The sequence below is a fragment of the Poromitra crassiceps genome (genome assembly GCF_964638095.1).
Source record: "Poromitra crassiceps genome assembly, chromosome: 6".
Classification (NCBI taxonomy): Eukaryota; Metazoa; Chordata; class Actinopteri; order Beryciformes; family Melamphaidae; genus Poromitra; species Poromitra crassiceps.
This window is the reverse complement of record NC_139627.1, coordinates 53,741,018-53,765,091: the sequence shown is the minus strand read 5'-3', so window position 1 is coordinate 53,765,091 and position 24,074 is coordinate 53,741,018. Positions and strand designations below refer to the sequence as shown.

Here is a 24,074-nt window from a genome sequence, read left to right as displayed (position 1 = left end):
TCTTTCATGCTTTATAAGATGCTTTCATATACAACTAAAATGCAGACGTCTGACTTCAGAAACTATCTGAGTTGTTTCAGTCCATGGACTCGATTTAGACACGCATAGCGCACGTGCGTTTCGGGGTCGTGTCCAAGTCCACTTTTGCCAATTACACGACGCACAATCCGGGTGCAATTAGGCGCAAAGGGGTTGTATTAAGTTCCTTAATTATCCATAGGTGTGTTTTGGGCGTAACATGAACTCACCCATTCAGCCAAGTGTGCTTGCCTTGCACCTTGGTGCTTTGCTATTTAAAGGCCGGCTTTTCCGTGGGGGATATGAATATATATTAAATCTCACGCCCCTAAGGTTTTCGAATCCGTTGAAATTTTTGAAATTGGAGGTTTACTCACAGAGATATCAACCGAAATCCACTCTGTGTGTGGGGGGGGTGGGGGGACTCGAAATACTACATTTCCCACAATGCACTGGGCTCGCGTGGCCTTCGTTTTCATGCCCACCCCTCAGGCATTTGGCTGATATCAAACTCCAGTAGGTGGCGGTAATGCACATATATGTTTGCCAACCGCCATAAAACTCAAAGAAGAAGAAGAAGGCTTCGACAATAAAACATACAAAGAACAAGAAATACATCGAAAATAAAATTGCCTCCAAATTGCACCAAATTTAAACTGTAGTATATATGTCGGGAGATGTCTTCATAAAAAAAAATGCTGCCACTCCGAAAAAAAATTTCATGCATTTTAAGGCATTTTCGTAGGAGTTACGCGCATCTGATGTAACTATTTTCTGTAAAAATGTGTAAAAACGGGTACATTGCTCAGCGTTGATTTCGTTACTTCAACCCACCTACTACTAGATGTAAAATTTGACGGGCTTTCCAATGCCGCCAGTCCCGTGTCTATTAGTGCTTCCTTTCCCGAGATATGGTCTCTTTGCAAGGAACTATGGGAAGCTAATATTAGCTACAGCAGGCTAGGCGGTTGAAAAAGATGGCTGCCTTTTCGTTTTTGTTGAAGACCTCTGAAGGGGCGTGGAGGACCTCTAGAGGCGGGACCATGGCCAACAACAGTTGTAGTTCATAGGTGCACGACTTCCACAAGGCGGGGAATGTCGCTCTGACGCGTTTTGCGTCAGAGCGACATGGAAATAATGTGATAGATGCTTGATAGGCATCGCAGGGAATAACCTATTTCAAAAATTTCAACGGATTCGAAAACCTTAGGGGCGTGAGATTTAATATATATTCATATTCCCCACGGAAAACCCATCCTTTAAATGGCGAATTGGGAAAGTTGGAGAAACGGCTTTCTGCTCAGGAAACGGATCGGCTGGTTGCAATGGCGATGTGTGTATGTGTCAGGTTCAGATAAAATGCCTTTATTTTCATGACTGTTTGTTGGAGGTTGCGTATATTTTCAATGTGTGGTGATGCCCCTTGCTTATTTGGCACTGCATAATAGTGAGGGGGGAATTTAAATTTGAAATCTCAAAGCCAGCCTGTTACTGTAAAAAAATAAACCTAAATACTGATATTACAATGGTTAACAAGCCTATGCAGTGGATTTTACATGACACACAGTGTCAATGAGTTGCAGTGTTTGAAATTAAACCAGTCACTGTTCTGGCTACAGAGAAAATAGACCATAGTTTACATGTTGCCTGTGCATACTCTGTTTGGCAGGTGATAATTTAATTTGTGAACTAGTTCCTAGTTCCTACTTCCTAGTCCACTGTATGAGTGAACATGAGTGTGCCTTGCCTGTGCGTAAAGGCATATGGCCTCATCCCTGTTCCCAACCCTAGCACCATTTAAATAGCAGGGAAATTATACTGCACCAGACTTTTTAGGGGGTCATCCCTATGTTCCCCGGGTCCTATGTTCCCCGTTTTTAACACTCCCCGTAACATTTGGGGTGTCTATCCGCTATGCCGACCACCCGCAATGCCGACCTTAGGTTTAGGCGTGAGGGGTGGGAGAGGTTAGGTTTTGGGTTAGGGTCTGGGGGAGGTTAGGAAGGGTTTTATCTTCCCCGGTCCCACAAAAACGGGGAACATAGGACCCGGGGAATATAGGACCCGGGGAACATAGGTACGCTCCCAAAACCGGGCGCACAGATGAGCGCAAGTGCATTTGCTATTTAAACAACGTGGGTGCTGGGCGTGAAATTGACAACTGCGTCATACCTCTCTCATTTCTTTGATCTTGGAGCCTCCTTTTCCTATGAGAGAGCCACACTGGCTGGCTGGCACTACCAGCCTGAGGGTGACAGGGGGGTGGCTAGTTGCTGGGCTGTTGCTCATGGAATTGATGATGTCCTAGAAAATAAGAACATCATTTTCATTCATTCATCTGATGTGCGACCCAAATAATTCATGTCCATGAGTTTACAAAGTGAAAAGAGTAACTAAATGCCAAACCCAAATCTGTCTAAAGTCTAAATTCTGTATGTAGGAGACCCTCTGGACCATTATGTGACAGGGACTGGTGTTTTGGGTAGGCCAAGGTCATTTTCCGTTTTTTACAGATTATGAAAGTGGAGATTGTAAGCTTTCAAATGATGTGTCGTACATTGAAATCTGAAAATAGTTCAGTGCATTTTCTTCAACATCTAAATTTTGTGCAAGTTCAGTTGTCTACTATGTCTTTCACCAGGCCGTGTCACATCAGATATGATAATGATATGATAATGGTAATATTGAACATCATTTACACTATTCTGACCATCATATCACAATCCTACAGTACCTCCTCAAACTTGTAGGCAATCATGGCAAAAGCCTTGAAGATGGCGTCTGTGGGGCCGGTGATGGTAACAATCCTTTCTGGGCAGTTGCCCTCGGAAATATTGATCCGTGCTCCACTCTGGAAAAACAACGACGTCGAGGGAGTCATTACAGTAATGATGTCATCACATCACATCACATCGAGGGAGTCATTACAGTCGATGTCATCACATCACATCACATCACATCGAGGGAGTCATTACAGTCGATGTCATCACATCACATCACATCACATCGAGGGAGTCATTACAGTAATGATGTCATCACATCACATCGAGGGAGTCATTACAGTAATGATGTCATCACATCACATCACATCGAGGGAGTCATTACAGTAATGATGTCATCACAGCACATCGAGGGAGTCATTACAGTCGATGTCATCACATCACATCGAGGGAGTCATTACAGTCGATGTCAGACCTCTCGTATGAAGAAAAATATCTGCTGTTGTAGCTTAAGCCCTAGCCCTCGGAAAAACGGTCTAAAATAACAGCCAAAATCAATCATGAATAGCTCCTCAACCATAAGGACTACTGTAATCACCCAATATGCTCCAACACAGGGGTCAGCCAGTTACTTCCTATTGTGTTTACACTTCCTGTGACAGTACAGTACTAGTGAGCAGGTAAAACAGACACTGTTTTGAACAGGAAGTCCTAACACAACTGGGTCAAGTGGGCGGGGCTACATAAGGTGAATATGCATATCTCCGGTCTCATTTGATAGGTAAGCAGCTAAGGAATATGAATACAAGTAAATATATTTCTATTACCAGAACTTGATCAGAACTTTCTCTTACTGTATACAAAGTTGATATTTGTACTTATTTGTAACTTATTCTTAAAATACTTTGGACAAGTTTGGACAACATACAATTGTTTTACCAATTCTGAAAGCTGAACACCCCATGATTTCAAAACAGTATAACATTCATATATTCTATAAATAGACCATCTTCCATCGCAATTTTTCGTAACTACGCCACAGGGGTGGTCACGGTACTGCCCGTGCCCATCAGGTTTAACAGTTCAATTGATGTCGTAATTTGTTTTTCTGGAGCTTGCGAGGCCTAGTATATATACATGTATTATCATTAAAAAAGTACATATGAGACTGGAACCTACCTCTTCACGCATCTTTTTAACTGTTTCTCCTTTCTGGGGGAGGGGGGGGGAGCAAAACTATAATGAAAATACTAATAATCATTCAACACATGGTTTGATTTTTCTTGACAGTAATTATTTGTAATCTAATAAAAATGGCATACCTTTCCAATTATACTTCCAACCTCCTGCAATAAAAACAAACAAAAAACAGTGTGCATTAAAAATATATATATATCGTAAAATTGTCTTGGAAAAATCTTCTGGATAAACGCACTGTTTTTCCACGGTTGTTGTTTTTCTTGGTCAAGGTGCAAATGAAGGAGATGCAGAGGGTTTTGGGCTGCCCAGAGTGTGGGAGGCCAAACTTTCCATATGGATGCATGGGTGAGGCTGCTGTGACTCTAGAGGAGCTGGGCAGCGCTGACTGTCTCCCTGACCTCTGCTCGGCGACAGGGAGGCTCGTGTCTACTCTGGCGTGTGAGCTGCAGGTCAGGTGAGCCACAGCGCTATAGGTGCTTCCAGGTGCTTGCTGTCAGGTGTCAGGTGTCAGAGGGCACGCTATCTCATGCCTTCTGGTTCTGCCCTTCACTGACGGGGTTCTGGACCAAAATATTTGACTGGTACTCTAAGGCCTACAAATTAACCCTGCAACCGGAGGCAGAACTCGTCATCTTCGGCTGCTCAGAGTCCTCTCTGAACTTCCCTACAGCTGTGCAACAATCTCTGTCACTCGGGACAACTGTTGCCAAAAAACGTATTCTGAAGGAATGGAAGTCCTCCTTTCCCCCCTCTTTTCAGGTGTGGCTGATGGACATGATCTCTGTTATACAGATGGAGAGACTCAGGTCCTTGAGAGCCAACTCGCTTAAAAGGTTCTCGACTATTTGGGACCCTTTTTTGGCTACTTTGATGAGATTAAGAATGAATAGTGTCTGAGGCTCTCCTGTCTGGTTTCTTGTGGACCTCACGTTTCTCGCGTGGGACCCCATGCACAGTATCTATTACAGATAAAAGCACCTTATGCGGCTGGTAGCAACATGTTGTAATGTTGAACATTGATGATGTATGTTTTCTTTTCTTTTCTTTTCTTTCCTGTGTCTGAGCCTGTCTATTTGTCTTGTTTGTGTATTATTGTTGTTCTATAAAGATTGAAAATAAAATATTGAAAAATATATATAAAGCGCCTTTTATGAAAAACAAAAACAAAACAAAACCATGTGCCTGCTTACTGTGTGTGTGCCTGCTTACTTTTCCATGCATGAGCAGGCGGATGGTGAGGGTGACATTGAGGCCACCCTCTGACTGGACTTTGGTGGGCTCCATGCGGGGGGGCGTGGCTGGAGATGAGACCAGAGCACGGGGGGGCGTGGCTGGAGATGAGATCAGAGCACGGTCCTGGAATGGGAAGTCTGCAGATGGAGAAGGAATGGGATGGTATTCCAGCCAGCCAGTCACCTGCCAAGATCACACACACACACACACACACACACACACACACACACACACACACACACACACACACACACACACAATGGTTAGCTTATAAAGATTTCAACTCTTCGTTACTTTTTTCCACTTCATATAGAAAATACACCTCATACCAATTACAATAAGTGATTATTCTGAAGATTTTCCGAAATTCATGCATCGAGGACAACCTTAGAGTCCAACTGAACCCGTTCGTCGCGTGCATCGGAGTCCGTTTCAGACTTAAAACATAATTTGTCTGAGATGACAGGTTGAGAGGTGGGTCATAGTATCATGTCGATGGTTTTATTTGACAATTCTGGGGACTGGATTGTCTTATGTCAGGGTGCCCTAAAGCGACACCCTGATCAGTGTCTTATGTCAGGGTGCCCTGAAGCGACACCCTGATCAGTGTCTTATGTCAGGGTGCCCTGAAGCCACACCCTGATCAGTGTCTTATGTCAGGGTGCCCTGAAGCCACACCCTGATCAGTGTCTTATGTCAGGGTGCCCTGAAGCAACACCCTGATCAGTGTCTTATATCAGGCTGCCCTGAAGCCACACCCTGATCAGTGTCTTATATCAGGGTGCCCTGAAGCCACACCCTGATCAGTGTCTTATGTCAGGCTGCCCTGAAGCAACACCCTGATCAGTGTCTTATGTCAGGCTGCCCTGAAGCCACACCCTGATCAGTGTCTTATGTCAGGGTGCCCTGAAGCCACACCCTGATCAGTGTCTTATGTCAGGGTGCCCTGAAGCAACACCCTGATCAGTGTCTTATATCAGGCTGCCCTGAAGCCACACCCTGATCAGTGTCTTATGTCAGGGTGCCCTGAAGCAACACCCTGATCAGTGTCTTATGTCAGGGTGCCCTAAAGCGACACCCTGATCAGTGTCTTATGTCAGGGTGCCCTGAAGCGACACCCTGATCAGTGTCTTATGTCAGGGTGCCCTGAAGCGACACCCTGATCAGTGTCTTATGTCAGGGTGCCCTGAAGCCACACCCTGATCAGTGTCTTATGTCAGGGTGCCCTGAAGCCACACCCTGATCAGTGTCTTATGTCAGGGTGCCCTGAAGCCACACCCTGATCAGTGTCTTATGTCAGGGTGCCCTGAAGCAACACCCTGATCAGTGTCTTATATCAGGGTGCCCTGAAGCAACACTCTGATCAGTGTCTTATATCAGGGTGCCCTGAAGCGACGTCAGGGTGCCCTGAAGCGACACCCTGATCAGTGTCTTATATCAGGCTGCCCTGAAGATACACCCTGATCAGTGTCTTATGTCAGGGTGCCCTGAAGCCACACCCTGATCAGTGTCTTATATCAGGGTGCCCTGAAGCAACACCCTGATCAGTGGCCCACAGATGGAAGCTCCCACGGGTGAGTCTGTGTGAGTGTATGAATGTAATGGCCACTGCTGAAAAAGAGCATGGTAAAGTAGCCTATGGGTTTTTGAATGAAAGCAAATTAAACTTCCATCATCTCTTTCTTTTTCCCCATGTTAGTGAAGGCCAAAGCAATACCCAACAGATTGTGTTGGATGAAGCCTTTTGTTTATGTAGGATGTATAAACAGAGGCACCCCTATACATTTAATTTAGAAAGGATATTCATTCCTGGAATCATTTTTCATTTTAAGTTTCATTCTGTTCAGTTGTTTATTGTTCAGTAGCTCTGTTTATCTAGAAATGTGGTATAGAACAGTTGTGTGTGGAGACCAGCAGGTGGCAGTATAATCACCGTTTCTGGCCTTAATTCGCTTGGTCAGATGAGGCAGTGGGGACGTCCGCTTCCTGTTTTATACTGAATCACCGTGTCACAGTAAAAGTGTATAAACCATATTTTCCAGGTGAGCTACTTCGGGAAACAGGGTAAAACTGGGTACATAACTAAGTTAGGAGTGTGCACGGACTATTTGGTGCAAGTAGTGAGTAGTTTCCAAATGTTTATTGAGGATCAGAAAAACGTTAGCATACGAGCTAATTAACGTTAGCATACGGGCTAATTAGCATTTCAGCACTCTGAGAGAAGCCATGTTGTGTTGTTAGCTATGCTAGTTAGCATCATGAGTACTAACCAGTGGGTGAATGTTCTAGCTAACATAGTAAGCTGGTTGGGAATGGTACAGAGGTACAGTGAAAACTATATACCAGGTGTGTTAAATGCTATAAAAGGTTAATGTAACTAAATGCTTTGTGTTGAATGCTATTGATGCTATAATGTATTGATCTATACGACTGATATTTGGAGACTATTTTATTTGGTTGTTTATTATTTAATTGACATGTTTATGTTGTGAATTACTGTTTTTATACTGAATCACCGTGACCGAGACACAGCTCGTTGAAAGCACACGGTAAAAGTGTATAAACCATATTTTCCAGATGTTGTGTCTTCATTGACCTTCAGACGGGCAACATTTACAATGTATTTATTTAGGGAAGGGAACAAACCATTAGGTAGTGTCAGGTTATAAGACGACAGACGCACACGCACCAATACGGGTCAAAGCGTCTTGAGCTCCCCTTCCTCCTCCAAACTAAATGAGCCTGCCCACAAAGCCCATTCAAGTTTGTCAACACTACTTCCTGCAGGGAATTCCATTTCTCAGATAAGGAAGTCAAAGCTGTTTCCTCCTGTTCTTAGATCTGGAAGCCTTGCTGACATGTTTTCCTCCTGTTCTTAGATCTGGAAGCCTTGCTGACTTGCGGCGGCTTCCATGCTACGCATGTGCGGCTGAAGTGGGAGGAGCCTCGGCCAAGCCAAACCTGGACATGAAAGAACGTTTTGAACACATCGCTGCTCGTGCGGTGGATCACAGGTATGAGGCTTAACAAGAAGTGACAGTGTTTAACCCATTGATGATGCAGCATTTGCATGTATATCCCTCATTTGTGTGTGTATCCCTTTAAGACCGGTCTTAAAGGGATACACGCACAAATGCTGCATCAGGTATCAATGGGTTAATACAGTCACACTGGCTAACATAAGATGTCAGAGCAAGTTTGTGTGTTAGGCCACGCCAATATTTGGCGTTTGCGGCGCCTCCTTTTGGTGGAATCGCACCAAATTCGTCGGGCCTCCTCATTGATGATATCTGAATAGGTTCCCAAAGTTTTGTGATGATTGGACAATCGGCCATGAAGTTACAAGTTTAAAAATTCATATTACAAAAAAGTTTGCGCCAGAGGCCACTTACTGGTGTTTGGTGGTCCACACAAACAGCACTAAGTGGCATCTGGCACACGTCCCCCCCCCCCCCCCCCCTCTTTGTAATACAAACGTTTAAATATTTGACACACTGAGCAGGCCAGCTCACCCCCCCCCCCCCCCACACACACACAGTGATGATACATAACTGATATGCACTGCTGCTACCTTGACAACTTTGTCTCTAGATTTAGCAATTTTTCAGACCCCTGGTGATGTTAAACAACGAGCGACACATCTATTTATTTTGCTATTTTTTTGTGACCAGAACAATGTTAATATGCTGACTTCAGAAGCATTCAGTGACAGAACAATGTTAATATGCTGACTTCAGAAGCATTCAGTGACAGAACAATGTTAATATGCTGACTTCAGAAGCATTCAGTGACAGAACAATGTTAACTCATTGAATGCCAATGACGACAGCTGTCGTCAATTCAAATACTGACGTAGAGTGCCAATGACGACGGTTGTCGTCAATTGCGTTTTTTGACGGTGGGACGTGGATCAATCCCTGATACATCTCTGGTACAACTATTGTAGCTATTGGAGGTCTATAACCTATTTTACAGAACCCTTAGGTGGCGACAGTGCTCTCCACATAACAGAAAGGCAAGGAAAAAACAAAGAAGAAGTCGTTATGGAAACGGAAATCGCATCGCATCCGTATGCATCGATATGCTGAAGCACGTTACTGCAGCTGTGCCTGCAGCAGCCAATCTGCTCCCACAATTGAGCCGCTCCGTGTCGGTTGCGACAGCAAATCCGCACATCCACACCGTGGAGTTGTTATTATTATTCTCAACTGGAAGCATCGTTGCCGGTGACAAACACACGCGGAACGCTGTAAAAAAGCCTGGCTGTTCCGCACCCTTCACTGTGCGCACAGCAAACTCAGCAGAGAGCCACCACAGACAGGAGGAGGAGTGTGCAGTTGAGGCGAGGCGAGGCGAGGCGAGGCGGGGCGGGGGGGGGGGGGGGGGGGGGCACGCAGAGCAGCACGCAACACCCAGACAGACCCAGGCAGCAGGACAGGATTGACAAACGCAAGCCAGAATATCCGATACCCACCAGCAGCAAATCAAAACCAGCAAGAAGCTGCAACCAGCAGCGCACGCAGGGGCCAGCGCTGCTGGTTGTAGCTAAAAATATTATTCTGCCAAACAAAATTCCCTGGCCTAAACTGTTTTATTGAAGGAAATTATTTTTGAGGTGTGACTACATTAGAAAAGATTAGCTTCAGAGTCAGTGATGTGCTTGAAATGATTAATTTCACAAAAGGCCAATTATCTCAGCTTCTAGAAAAAAATTGCTATTTTTGGATGAATCAAGCTATCTTCTCCGGCTCATAACTAAAGAACGGAAAATGGGATCAATAAACTTTTTTTTGCAGATGATAGAATAGAGTCTCATCGTTCTTTGTGCGTGTTCAGTGTTTACATAGTAATATCACACAATATTCTGTGGGCCTCGAGAAATCACTGAAAACGCTCTGAAACTCTGGCACTGGGAGCGTCCGTTCTCCAAAAGTGGCTGGCACTCAATGAGTTAATATGCTGACTTCAGAAGCATTCAGTGACAGAACAATGTTAATATGCTGACTTCAGAAGCATTCAGTGACAGAACAATGTTAATATGCTGACTTCAGAAGCATTCAGTGACAGAACAATGTTAATATGCTGACTTCAGAAGCATTCAGTGACAAATTGATACTATTTTCTCGTCTAATCTAAAGCGGTCTGATGATCACCCTCTCGTCCGCTAAAAGTCACAGAGGATCAGTGTACTGTATAGTAGTAGTAGTAGTAAACGGTTTTTATTGAGGACTAAAAACAGATGTACAAATGGCAATCATAGATTGAATTGTGAGTACATCATTACAAGTATAAAAAGGGAAAACAACAAACATACAACAGTTTAATTAGTTGTTTAAAAGTCTGATCATGTAGGCGATGTCACTTTTTTTGTACCGCTCTGTGTTGCAGTAGGCCAGGTCAAGGTTATTTGAGGAGCGGGTTAAGCGATGGCTTATTACGCCTCGCTCAGGTGGAAGCCAGCTCCTGAATTGGTCAGACCGTCGGAGCGAGGTGGCAAACGCCCTGGTGAGGTCTTCGCACCAGGAGCTGAGGGAGGGGAGCCCTAGGCGGCTACAGGCATCCCTGTAAATGTAAAGTCCCGGCCCAGGATGATCCGCACCGCCCTGCGTTGGACTCTCTCGATGGCCTTTGATTGGACACCAGTAAGGCCTGAGTGCCAGACTGGAGCAGCGTATTCCAGGGTTGGTCGGATGTAGATTGTGAAGATGGAGGTGAGATCGTCAGGTGGGATGGCGGAGTTTTTGAGGCGTCTGAGGAGGACGCCATTATTGTATAGCAAACAGTGTTGGGACTAACGCGTTATTAAGTAACGCGTTACAGTAACTAAGTTACTTTTTGCGGTAACGAGTACTGTAACGAATTACTTCATCCGTAACGTACTTAGAATTATTGCGGTTTAAACAGGCTCGTTACTCGTTACTTCACTTTTTTTTTTTAAGTCGACCTGCAGTCGCGTGAGCCCCTTAATCACTGAGTATTTCCAGGTAAAACGATTCTGTGCGGGACCTACAGCAGCGAGGGTAGAGAGGAAAATGCCTGGAGTCTGACGAGGAAGTAATCGTGCGGCACTTCTATACTTTCTAATGTTACTGGACCAAATTCTGATAGTGAAACGGGTCATTTTGCGCGAGCTGTGTTGTGTACGGTAGCGGTGTTCACTTCACACCGCTCTGACAGCTCGGCGAATCAGCAGCATGGAGCCCTCTCCTCCTCGCTCCTCGCTTCTCTCCCAGGCTGTCTGTCACCAGTGCCCCAGTGCCCTGCTGCACCAGGCAAGCACTCGTCTCTCACTCACAGATTCCCCTCGCGTTGGAGGGTGTTCACGATGTGTTTCGCGTTGTTTGGTCATGAAATGGGAAAAAAAATGCCTGCAAGTCTGCTGCCTTTTGGAGATGAACTGCTATTAAAGGCATGCCACGACGAGCGGCTGCTTTGGGGCTCTGCTCTGTCCCTATCAATAGTCCCTATCTGCAGCGCTGGGCTCTGCTGCTCACTGTCACTCTGCTGTTACAAAGGGTAACCTTTTGTAACAGTGGAGTGACTGATACAGTTGTTAATTATACACTGCCAAAAGTGTACTGGCTACTTTTTGAAGGCTTGTTTTGAAGGCAACAATAAATATGCCTCAATGCCTAAATGTTGTGTTTTCTTGTTCCACTACTTTTCGTCGTAGTGATAATGGGTACAATGGTCAAATTTGACAGTTGTCTTGTCCCACACTGTAATACAATACACAATACACACAATAATGTGTGCATTAAGAGAATTGAGAGTAAAACAAAAATTACTCAAAAGTTACTTTCCTAGTAACTATTTACCTGGAAAGTAACGAGTAACTTAAAGTAACTACGTTACTTTTCAGAGCAGTAACTGTAACTAAGTTACTAATTTAAAGTAACTTGCCCAACACTGATAGCAAATCAATGCAAATTAGTGTAAGATGTCATTTGACAACTTCTAGCAACTTTGTGAGCAGCGAATAGCTATGTTGACCAGGCAGAGGCTCTGTAACACTATCCTCTTTGATGGAACTGGTGCATATTGAGGCAAATTCTACTCCAATGTTATTTAAAGCAGCTACGAGCAAGATTTTCGATTGTTATTAAACAGTATAATTACAATATTGATGCATCACATCTTACCTATAATAGTAGCTGAGACCAAAGCCGTGTGAATCGGAGATTGCTCTCTTGGTCTATGTCTGTCTAAACTCGCGTCAACAGGGGGCTCTCTCTCTCTCTCTCCTTACCGCCGGACCGGATAAACCCGGAAGTGAAACCCGGAAGTGAAACGCAGCTGCCTGCCTTCCCCCGTTCGCGCTGCCTAGCAACATACCATAAACAAGGAGAACGCCATGCATACTCTCGCGAACATCTCTCGTCATATTTTAACAGGTTTTTTGGAAGTTATTTTGTGGTTATGCCCGAAGTGGCTGCTGCAAACCGTTTCATTTCACTTCCTGATCTGCCCTGGCCACAGAGAGACTAACACTGGCCGATTCACTCGGGGTTCAAGCGAGACTACTCTGCGTTGGTCTCGTCTACTATTAGAGGTAAGATGTGATGCATCGATATTAAATTTTAAACTGTTTAATAACAATCGAAAATCTTGCTCGTAGCTGCTTTAAGACCTTTCTTTTCTACTGAATCCATTGATGCAAAATATAGCCCACTGCTGCCTGAGCATGATCAGCAGGTAATTTTAGCTGCATTAAGCCATTGATACCTGATGCAGCATTTGTGTGCGTAACCCTTTAAGACCGCAAACCGCGTTAACACGGTCGCGGTCTTAAAGGGATACACACACAAATGCTGCATCAGGTATCAATGGGTTAAGCCATCCTGCGTGTCAAATAGATGTATGTAGTGAACATTCACAGAACATCCAAGAACAAGCACATTCCATTTAGCATTGAGCATCACTCTTTTTTCTTCTAATTTCCATTCCAATTCCAGATCACAATGAATGCATAGCTGTGAATTTCTGCAATCTTTAACTAAGATTGATTTGATGTTAATTAAAATATCCTAGCTTTTACATGACTAGTGCAGTGCCCGTTCGTGCCGCTGCTGCACTGAGTGCTGTTTCGCTTGTTCAGTCAAAGTGTATTTGTAACTGCCTCACATCGCCAGTTTAAATTTGTAGTTGGCATTCTGCTAATCATATTTTTGTTCGGGTCCTACATTTAATCTCGTCTTTAGGCGGAACTAATGTGCCGCGCCGGTGTTTATCGGACACAAAGAACGTAACACCCTTTTGAAACCACATTGCCACAAAGCAACACAGAGCTGTGAATTACGAGCTCAATAAAGAAATTAATAAAGGATTAAGGAACCACATGCAGCCATAGATTGAGGCGATGTCTCGTCATAGACGCTGGGTTAGCTGGCTCAGCCTGGCTGGGGGCGTGGTCAGGGTGGGGTAAATCCCCCGTTCTATCCATTCAGCAAAGTTAGAATTTAGCCGATAGCCCAGCCCAGGCAGACACGATCAGGGATTTAACCACGCAGTAAACGCACATCTGAGCAGACGTCTTGTGTTCTGCTCTAGAATCCCCAAACCTGTAGTTCAGAGCCGCAGCACCGTCCTTTGGTGAGTCAGCACATTGAGATATATCGGCGCCGGCGGTTCTACCCCACTCGCGCGCCAGCCGTTTAACATTTTGTGGGCGTTCCCACACATGCCGACTGTCTCTATGCAGCCTAGAAGGAAGGAGGAGCCACTTCGAGACGTTTAGCCCCCTATTAGGCTACGTTCACACAGCCATCCTTAGTGCTTGAATCTAATCTTTTCCCCCCTAAGTGACTCAGATCAGTCTTTTTCATGACGGTGTGAACAGTACAAGTCACATTGAAAGTGACTTTTTTAAAGACGACCTGGGCTACTTTCAAATGTGGTAAAACATCAGATTCGAATCTGATGTTTTTGAAAGTGACTCCGGTGTGAACAGACATCTGGCCCATATCTGACTTAATGCTTCAATGTGACTTCTTCTTCTTCTTCTGTTGAGTTTTATGGCAGTTGGCATCCTTAAATGGTGCATTACCGCCACCTACTGAATTGCTAAAACTATAGTGCAAAATACAATATCAATAAAAAAGTGTCCACCCAAAATGCGCCCATTCACCCCAATATCCATACTGTGGCCCAGACCAGTCGTCTAGGCCGACGCGAATGCTTCATTCAGCGTTTTCACAAGTCATCTCCCGAAATGTCTTCAATATCCAAAGATTTCCTGGCAGCGTCCACCACTTCAATGTGACTTTTACGTCATTCCAGAGGGACATTCGTCACTATTCTGCGCTGGCGGGAGGAGGGAGGGGGAGGACCAACACGCGGGCATTGAAATTAAACCGTGAACAACAGATGAAACAACATCATCAGCTACCGCCATGTTTACTGCTCTCTTCTTCCAGGTTTACGTAGAACAGCAGTGTGCTGCGTGTGACGTTATTGTTGTTGTTCTGTGCATGCGGGTCACTTCATGTCCGTGATCTGTTCACACTGGAGTCGGATATGGGCCACTTTTAAAAAGTCTGTGTGAACAGCCACACATAAAAATCACATGTGAGCATCAAGTCAGATTCAAGCACTAAGGATGGCTGTGTGAACGTAGCCTTAGTGACAAGCAGCCTACGAGGTATGTTTAGTTTAAGTTTGTTTCTGTCTATACATTATGCTGTGTTGTGCTAATGTGCTAGATAACATGCTAACGTTGTTTAGCTGCAGAAACGTAAATGAAGACACATTATGCATTTCCTTGTTGCAATAAAAAAAAAAAAAAATCTCTTTCTATTTCAACCCAGTTTTCACGGGTTCGACTGTACAACAGTAAACTCAGTATTTTCATCAAGACCTTGTCACGTCTGTGACTTGGGGAGCTACAGTATTAATAGTATATATCCAATTACACCAAAGCTGACACTGCCCTTCTCGGGATATGTGAATGACACACAGACATATAGAGATTCATTGCTTTATAGTATGTTAAGCTACAGGAGTCTATGCTGATAATGGATATATAGCTATATCAAATATGTTTAATTTCGCATTCTTGGTGTCTCCAACTAATGCTTTAGGGAAGCAATTATGACAGTGCATGAAGCGACAACAGCGGCAGCAGTGATGTGACAGACAGGTATGGAGAAAAGGAACACAGCGTTGTTCAATTGACTTGCATGTTGAAATAAATTAGAATGTCATGCCACTGCGGTGCATATGCCTGTTGTATAGAAATCTGATCAAATTGTATTGCTCTTTTTGCTGAGCAGCAGTTTTGGTTCAGCAGTTGCCAAAAGCAGTTGGATTGCTTGAACAATCAGAACAGGCATGTCATTCCATGCATAACCTTTGACATAAATGCCATTTGATATGCATCTAATGTAATTCACTTACCAAATGGACGAGTCACTCTTTATGGTATTAGAAGCTACATGGACACAATCTTCTGTTGAATTTGGATTCTGTGTGAGTTGCTATCACAGAGAAGAGACTTGGGAGTGGCAGAGGCTTTGACAGCTCGGACCACAACACCTTTAGGTAATGTTCAGGGATACCTCAACAACACGGCTAATCGTTTTCAACATGGAAAATGGTCCGAGCTACCCCTACCATAAACCCACCCACATCCCCCAGCCACTACCCCTACCTACCCCTTGAAACCCAACTCTGACTTTCCTATCCCTAGCTATGACCTCTGTCCCCTAGCCCCACCCCTTCCCTCACCACTCCCCCTACCCACCCACCCCTCGGGCCCCAACTCTCTACGACGGTCCTATCCCTAGTGACGGCCCCTTTCAACTAGCCCCGCCGCTTACTGACAACGCCCCCCCTCCCACCACCCACACCCCCCTAGCTACTCCCCCTACCCACCCCTCCAACCCCGACTCGCTATGACCTTCCTATCCCTAGCTCTAGAGGAGTGCAGGGAGGATGTATCTTTGTAGGCTTACACTGAAGTCCCTGCACTGAAAGGCACTGAGTTTTAGAGCTGCTTTTGGTTGATCAAAACACAAACGCTGAAGCCTCTAGATCGCAGTGCGCCAACAATCCACCTGACAGCATGCACGAGGCGCCCCCGGTGGCTCACCGGGAGCAACCTGTCAATCACCCCCTTTATTTTTGCTCAAAACAGGCCAGTTATATAAAAAATGACCCCCCTCCAGTTGTTGTGAAAAGGTGAAATGAGCTACTGTATATAGACCAAAACCGTGTTTTGTTCCATACTGGAAACATGTTTAATCCTGTTACAAAGTCTGGCATTTTAACATGGGCCGAGTGCCTATACTGCACCCAGCCCCAAGTGGCCATTCGAGGGTCTACAGCTTTCAGGTGGGAAGATCCAAGCTTGCACACTGGTGATCATCCCCTTTCTCTCTCCCTGCCTTTGCTGTCTGCTTACTTCCCCCCGTCCAAGAAAGGCAAATGCTTTAAAAAAAGAAGACGCCCACCATGCACACGGGCGCACCGAGGAGAGAGCGAGAGCAGGGTGGCAATTTTGTCATTTTAGGGGCGTGGCCATCTGGCCCTTCGGCATCACACGTTTTTTTTAGGGCACAAGGCCACATGTCAGGGCACAAACACCATTGATCTATTGAGATCGTGAAGAGCGATTCTTCTGAAATGTGTGTTAAAATGAGCCAATCACACATCCTTTGCATAGAGCAGCCTGCATTAAACTGAGCTCACTGACGCTTTTAAAGCAACTGACAGTAGCAGGCTGGTACCAGGGGATCTCAGGGCAACACAGGCCATGGCCTGGTGGCCTCTGTGTAATTCCTACCCTGAGCGAGAGCATTGCCATTTAAACAACATGAGTGCTGCATGGCCGTTAACTGGAAGCTAGCAGTTACACGTTGCACTCTGTGGTGCTTCTCTTTGGCGTCTGGTGGGAAACAGAGCCCATTGTGGGGGACACCTGCTAAGAACACCTGCTTGAGATGAACCTTGGAGCAGAGTGCATCATGCTTTGTCTGCTTAAAGAACACCTGCTTGAGATGCACCTTGAAACTCTTTCAGATTCAAGGTTCAATCAATGTATTGCCATGTCAACATAGTTAAGGTCCTTACACACCGAGCACGTTTTTTTCGTGCGATTAATTCGCACGTCAATAATATTTTCCGAACCTATATCAGTCAATGCAACCGTGCATACCAACGGCGAAGTTTCACCCAGCGTTATTGCGGTGTTTATTTTTTCGATCCACGGTCGATTTTTCAGAAATTCGCTTCCGACGTGTACACATCTGTGGCTGTGATTGACAGGTGGGTCAAAACTCGCATCGCAATTTTGTGCCGTATATTCGCATCGCTCTTGATGTGTAAGGACCTTTACTCTCAAACAAAGAGAAAAAAGACCATATACAAACAATAACCGTTAAACACAAGGAGAAAAAAAACATTCAGGAACAGTATCCAGCAGAGGTGCATACAGTTTAAAGTGCTATTCACCTTTTTCCTGGACTTACGTTTCCCATGATTCTCAGCTGTAGCCGGTTGTCAACTTCCTGTTTAAATTTGTTTCACTAGCAAGGACGTGCGCGCCGCTGTCAAAGAGTGGGAACGTTTGGCTTATTTGATCCGAAATGGCTAAAAATAGTAACGTTGTGTGGTTGCATAGCGGCGATATTTTACAAAAACGAGGTGAATGTCAATTCACTCGTACTGTACGGGCTTATTTTAGCCGAAATTGCTAAAAATAGCATGTGGTTGCATAGCGGCCGCTTTTCTTTTGAAGGCTAAACGTCCAAACCGGAACTCTAATTATTTGGTCATGAATGGAGCTTTAGCGGTCTCTCTCTTTCAAGATTCAAGATATGGTCACTCCGTTGTACAATTATGCACGTGTGAAATTATTATGCTGGGGCTCCATTACAAGACATAGGTAGGTACAAAGTCACAACAATTATTATGATTATTTTCAGTCTCTTTCGCTATGAGCGGTCCTGGGCAGAAACAGGCAACCGGCAGCTGGAAACGGGGAGGGAGGGTCTCATGGAAGCGCCCACTGTCTGACCATGAAACTCGTGAATAGGTCAATAAGGTAATTTAATTAAAAGATGAAACAGTCTACAACACCTCTGAGCACAAGGTAACAGTCTACAACACCTCTGAGCACAAGGTAACAGTCTACAACACCTCTGAGCACAAGGTAACAGTCTACAACACCTCTGAGCACAAGGTAACAGTCTACAACACCTCTGAGCACAAGGTAACAGTCTACAGTATCATGCAATCTCCAAACCTCAAAGCGAGGAGGCTGTGATGGAACGTTCTCCGCTGACAGGTTAAATGAGTGCATCTACTCACCAGAGTTGCTCTGGCTGGTGTCTTCTCAGGGCATATAGGACACCAGAGTGAGGTGGGGTATCCTCTCACAGGATCTCAGTGCATCAGCCTTTGGACTTCTCTTCAGGTTGATAGCCGGCCCATTCTGAGGCCAGAGGAAGAAGAGCAGAAAGAGCTTCAATACAGTAAGTCACTTAGTAGGATGATCAGATAGGAAGCATTGCATCGCTTTGTGCTTTTGCGCATGTAACGTACGGGTGTAAAGTACAGGTATACACTGTCTATTTTATTTTTGTGATCTCTCTTTTCTGGTTGTTTTAATCATTAAATTTCTTATCTGCGTTGTCAAGTACTACATTCGCTTGCAGGAAATGTGCTGTACAAATGAAGGCCAATTCAGACACGACTGAGTGATGTATCATACGTCTGTGTGTCATAATGTGTGGGTCAGTCTGTATATTGATGTCTCATAAGTCTGTGTGTCGTCATAATGTGTGGGTCAGTCTGTATTGGCCAGGCGTGATCAAAAGTTTGAAATGATTTTCACTGTGCCTCCACGCTGCGGGCAACATCGTCAACAAGTCACCAGGGGCCAGTTGCACCAAGTGGTCTTACGACTGGTCTTAAGCTACGCCGGTCGTAACTTTACGACCTAACAGCTACGCCGGTTGCACCAAGAGGGCTTAACCTTCTTTTCACTACGACCAGGCGTAACTCTTACGCCTGGTCAGGAGGAGGCGTAGTGCCTGCCTGTAACAGAGATCTCTGTGTCTTATCAGCGGAGACCTTTTTGAGTCCTTACCGTCACCGTCATAACGTCGCCATCGAAGCATGATGTTAGATTATAACGAACTAGTTGTGTGGCTTAGCCTTCCCAAACGTTGCCGTTAGTTTTTTAGAATTTAATACATAGAATTGGGAACGTTACATTCAATTTCATTCAGACTGTCTGGCACTCAATCGTCGCCATTTTCCCCCCGGAGCGAGGGAGGGTGGGATGAGGGAGGGTGTAGTGATGCACATACAGTAGTGGCTGATAGAGTGTAGTGGCACAGTGACGCTCCAAGCAGGTCGCGAGGCACATTTTTGCAACATCATCCAATCAGGGTGCATTCCCTGGCAATTCACATGGACGCGCATTGCTACGACCGGCCTAGTTAAGACCAGACGTAAGCCCTGTTGGTGCAACAGGCGTAAATCCACTCTAAAGACTGGTCTTAACTAAGACCGACGTAGGAGTTACGACCAGGCATAGTTAAGACCACTTGGTGCAACCGGCCCCAGAAGTCCTTTGTTTCCTTTAGAGCTGAGCAACCAGGGAAACTCAGCCAATAGGAAGAGAGTCACCAAGTTTGTCAGAGCAGAGCAGTTCTTGTTTCCCATGTCATCGTGAGGATTGACAGTAAGTAACTCTGTAGTCATTTTTTGTGTGCTTGCTAGTTTCCTATGTGAACTACCTATGTGAATCTCTGACAATATATTGAAATGTATATTTATAAATGCACAAGTTATTTTTCTGGGTCAAAATGTTGTAGCTGCAGAAGCCCACTACATAGAAGCAATAAGAGTGTCTTGCACCATAGAGACACTGCGGAGCGCGTCATCATTCAGAAACCACGCCCAAAACGGGGAAAAACACAAACTCCTGTCCAATCCTGGCGTTCTCCTATGCCGCGTGCATGGTCGGGTTTTGCACAAAAAGATCGTATATACAGAAGATGAACACTCCAACTTACTTCATTGACAGCAACATCCACATATTTCTTCTCGCCAATTCTCAATGGCTTCTTTGTTTTCCTCGGGAGTATAAAAAAACTTTAACTGGCGATTTTTTTTACATGTGTTGTCTGCGCAGCCCCACCACACAACAGCTTTTAGCTGTTTAATTCAAGGCACATGACGCTGGTGTGTGGAAATGAACGGAGCTTTTCCCCCGTGATGGGCGTGGCCTATTTCATGCAGTGTCTCTATACAAACATCATTCAAGTAGTAGTAGTGTGCACGCTGTTAAGGAAAGTGTGTCTGACCGAAGACGGATCCTAAAAGTCTCCTAGGCTTCCTCTTCCAGGTCATGTGACCTGCGGCTGGCAGCCTTCCAACAGACTGGGGAGACTTCTGGGTTTCTGGCCAATTACACCGCCTGCGCACACAGATCACACACGCAGGGTTAAGACACACGCTACATTTCATTAGTGGTTTCAGCGTGCCCTCGCTGGCCCCTCGCCACTTCCCCTCGGGGAAATCCCCTCCTCCATCTTAACACGTTCACTGCCAATGGCGAGTTGACTCGTCAAAAACAATCCAACGGTTGACTGCCAATGACGAGTTGAGACGTCAAAAAAAAAAAAAAAAATTTTGACGGTGCTACGTGGATCAATGCCCCCCACGTCTCCTATAAAAAATATTGGAGCTACCGAACGTGTACAACCCATTCCACCGACCCACTAAGTGGCGACAGTGCTCTCCATTCTAGAGGAAGGCAAGCAAAAAGCAGTGTGAGGAAGCCATTCTCATGAAAATGGATTGGCGAAAACGCTTTCGCGCTTGGGAGCTGGCCGTGGGGTTTTGCAAATTTGCATAATAGATTACGGGTGGAACACACTTTGAAACACGCAGCATAAATAAGACCAGAATCGCAAAAGCTTCATCAAAGCTCTCAGAACCCCGCTTGTGACACGCCCGCTGCAGCCAAGAAGAACACACACGGAGGGAGGAGTTTGAAGGAGAGGGGTGTTTCCTGCTGTTATGGAGGAAATTACTGTTCAAAACTATTGTTTAGATGTCTGACGTCTTACTGATGCCAAAAATGAATGGTTAAAGTGACTGTTCTATCGAATTTCACAAAAAGCCGTTTATCTCAGAATAAATTTCCAGACGCTGAAACCATGCTGTATTCAACTGCTAATGCTTACATAACTACTAACTCTACAAACTAACTCTTTTAGACAGAGAAAGCACACATTCTATTAGTTCTTTTGAGATATTGTGTGTTCACAAAATCCTAACAGAAACGAATCCTCGGCTCTTGAAAGATGAGCCAGAATCCTCAAAAAAACCCTCTGGCAGAAGCTAACTACAGTATTGAAAAACGGCTGGCAGTGAATGTGTTAAGTGGCGTTCCATTACTCTGATAGGTCGAGTGAACTCCCTGAGTCGGACCCTTCAATGGCAGAGGGAGCGAGTCAACAACCAATGTCGACTTCACGTGCATATGTCCCAGGATGCATTGTGATCATCCATCAATTCCGGTGCACGAACACACGTGATAGATATTGTGCAATTAAAGGTACATTCAGCGATGTTTTTGTGTTAAAATAAGTGTTAAATGGCTCTATATATTCTGACAGCAATCACTGAAATAGAGTTTTTGGTCAGTGACTTGAAACCCCTTAACCCCCCACTGTCCTCTATCTCTCTCCTGTAGTCCTGCAGGCAGGGCGGATGTATCTCCGCAACCGTAACTCGTAGAGAGTTACACATGGCAGCATTACATATAGTCCTTTAGAGGCGTCGCGATCTGACCTTCTGTTTCCCAGAAAATGTCAACATTTCTCTGATTGGATCAAAATTGGTGTCAACCTCCCACTATCCAATCAGAGAAATGTTGACATTTTCTGGGAAAGGGAAGGTCAGATCAGATGCCTCCAAAGGGCTATGGGCTCTATCGTTGCAACGACCTAAAAACAGCGCTTAGTGCCAGGCGCAGCGCAGATTAGTGGGCGTGGACCAGCACACTCAATATTTTGGTGTCGGCGCTACACGCGGCCTTAAGCATTATAACCACGCCTTTTAAGAGTAAAATTATGCACAACCTGCTCATTGGAGAAGTGTAATCTTATAGGATAAGTGTATGTGTAATCTTATAGGATAAGTGTAAGTGTATAAGTGTAATCTTATAGGATAAGTGTAAGTGTATAAGTGTAGTCTTAGGGCCTGTGTCCACCTAGCGTCTTTTCCTCAGGTCCGGCGTCTTTTTTCAGTTGTTTCCAATGGGGGGAGAGCGTATACGAGCGCACACGGACGTCTATAGAAAGTGCGCTGCACCCAGCGTCTATTTTCAGAGCGCTCCAGCGTTTTTGTGCGCCGGCTCCCAGCGCTCCCAGCTGAGAATAATTTAACTTTTCAGAAAGACGCTGGTGTCGGGTGCTCCTTTTCTGGCAACTAATCATATGGAGAAACTATCGCAACAGAGACAGAAAGGCTCAATTGTGGGAGCAGATTGGCTAGACACTTAATATTTCTGGTGAGTGTTGTGCTTACTGCTTTTAATAGCGTAGCCTACCTGTGTTGTTAGCTTGCTAGCCGTCAGCTATCAAGCTGAACTAACGTTACTTTCAGACTGCTTCCTTGTATATTGTGCGCTAGGATCAGCGCTACCCAGCGCACTTCCAGCGTTTAACGTCGGAAAAAGACGCTAGGTGGACACAGGCCCTTATAGGATAAGTGTATAAGTGTAAGTGTATAAGTGTAATCTTATAGGATAAGTGTAAGTGTATAAGCGTAATCTTATAGGGTAAGTGTATAAGTGTAATATTATAGGATAAGTGTAAGTGTATAAGTGTAATCTTATAGGATAAGTGTAAGCGTATAAGTGTAATCTTATAGGATAAGTGTAAGTATTTAAGTGTAATCTTATAGGATAAGTGTAAGTGTATAAGTGTAATCTTATAGGATAAGTGTAAGTTTATAAGTGTAATCTTATAGGATACGTCTAAGTGTATAAGTGTACTCTTATATGATAAGTGTAAGTGTATAAGTGTAATCTTATAGGATAAGTGTAAGTGTATAAGTGTAATCTTATAGGATAAGTGTAAGTGTATAAGTGTAATCTTATAGGATAAGTGTAAGTGTATAAGTGTAATCTTATAGGATAAGTGTAAGTGTATAAGTGTAATCTTATAGGATAAGTGTAAGTGTATAAGTGTAATCTTATAGGATAAGTGTAAGTGTATAAGTGTAATCTTATAGGATACGTGTAAGTGTATAAGTGTAATCTTATAGGATAAGTGTAAGTGTATAAGTGTAATCTTATAGGATAAGTGTAAGTGTATAAGTGTAATCTTATAGGATAAGTAAGTGTATAAGTGTAATCGTATAGGATGATTATAATTGCATAAGTGTAATCTAGGATGATAGCTCGTGAAACTCATGGAGCATAATCAAAGTCAAGACTTTTTTTTTTTTTAATCTGAGGATGCCTGAGAATCATCTTAATGGGTTATGAATATCTTCTGCATAGATGATGACAAATGAATGACATACTCCTGAGAGAAGAATCATGATCATATTACATCGGATGCCATAATCCATTAAAGTGGAATGGGATTTTCAGATATTGATATGAGCACTAATTCTAGGTCGCTCTAATTAAGAACGTCTGCTAAATGCTTAATCATTAAAACAAAATGTGCATGATAATGTGCTTGTAATGACGTTATCTTGCATAACAACAATGCACTTAAAGAATCACTGGAAGTTCTAATTAGCCTACAGAAGCCTGTGGAGTGTATTTATCCTCGAGATCATGTGCCATGTGCCATGTAACACTTTGTGTCACTAAAGTGCTCTATCATTCAGAAGACTTGCATGTAAATTGAAATATCTGCATTAGAAGGG

At 44.4% G+C, this 24,074-nt stretch overlaps 1 protein-coding gene across 3 annotated transcripts in view; it reads right to left on the bottom strand.

Annotated features, from left to right (window-relative positions):
- The window catches only part of LOC310778422 (poly(rC)-binding protein 3), a gene marked incomplete at both ends in the record, with an annotated part of 32,265 nt that extends 27,043 nt beyond the window's left edge, over positions 1–5,222 (bottom strand). For all 3 annotated transcript variants that reach the window (XM_083638844.1, XM_083638845.1, XM_083638846.1), the window contains 5 exons: positions 2,191–2,322; positions 2,753–2,869; positions 3,918–3,950; positions 4,061–4,084; positions 5,148–5,222. In XM_083638844.1, coding sequence (XP_083494970.1) covers positions 2,191–2,322; positions 2,753–2,869; positions 3,918–3,950; positions 4,061–4,084; positions 5,148–5,222 — 381 coding nt within the window. The remainder of the gene's footprint in view (positions 1–2,190; positions 2,323–2,752; positions 2,870–3,917; positions 3,951–4,060; positions 4,085–5,147) is intronic.
- Positions 5,223–24,074: the final 18,852 nt, after the last annotated feature.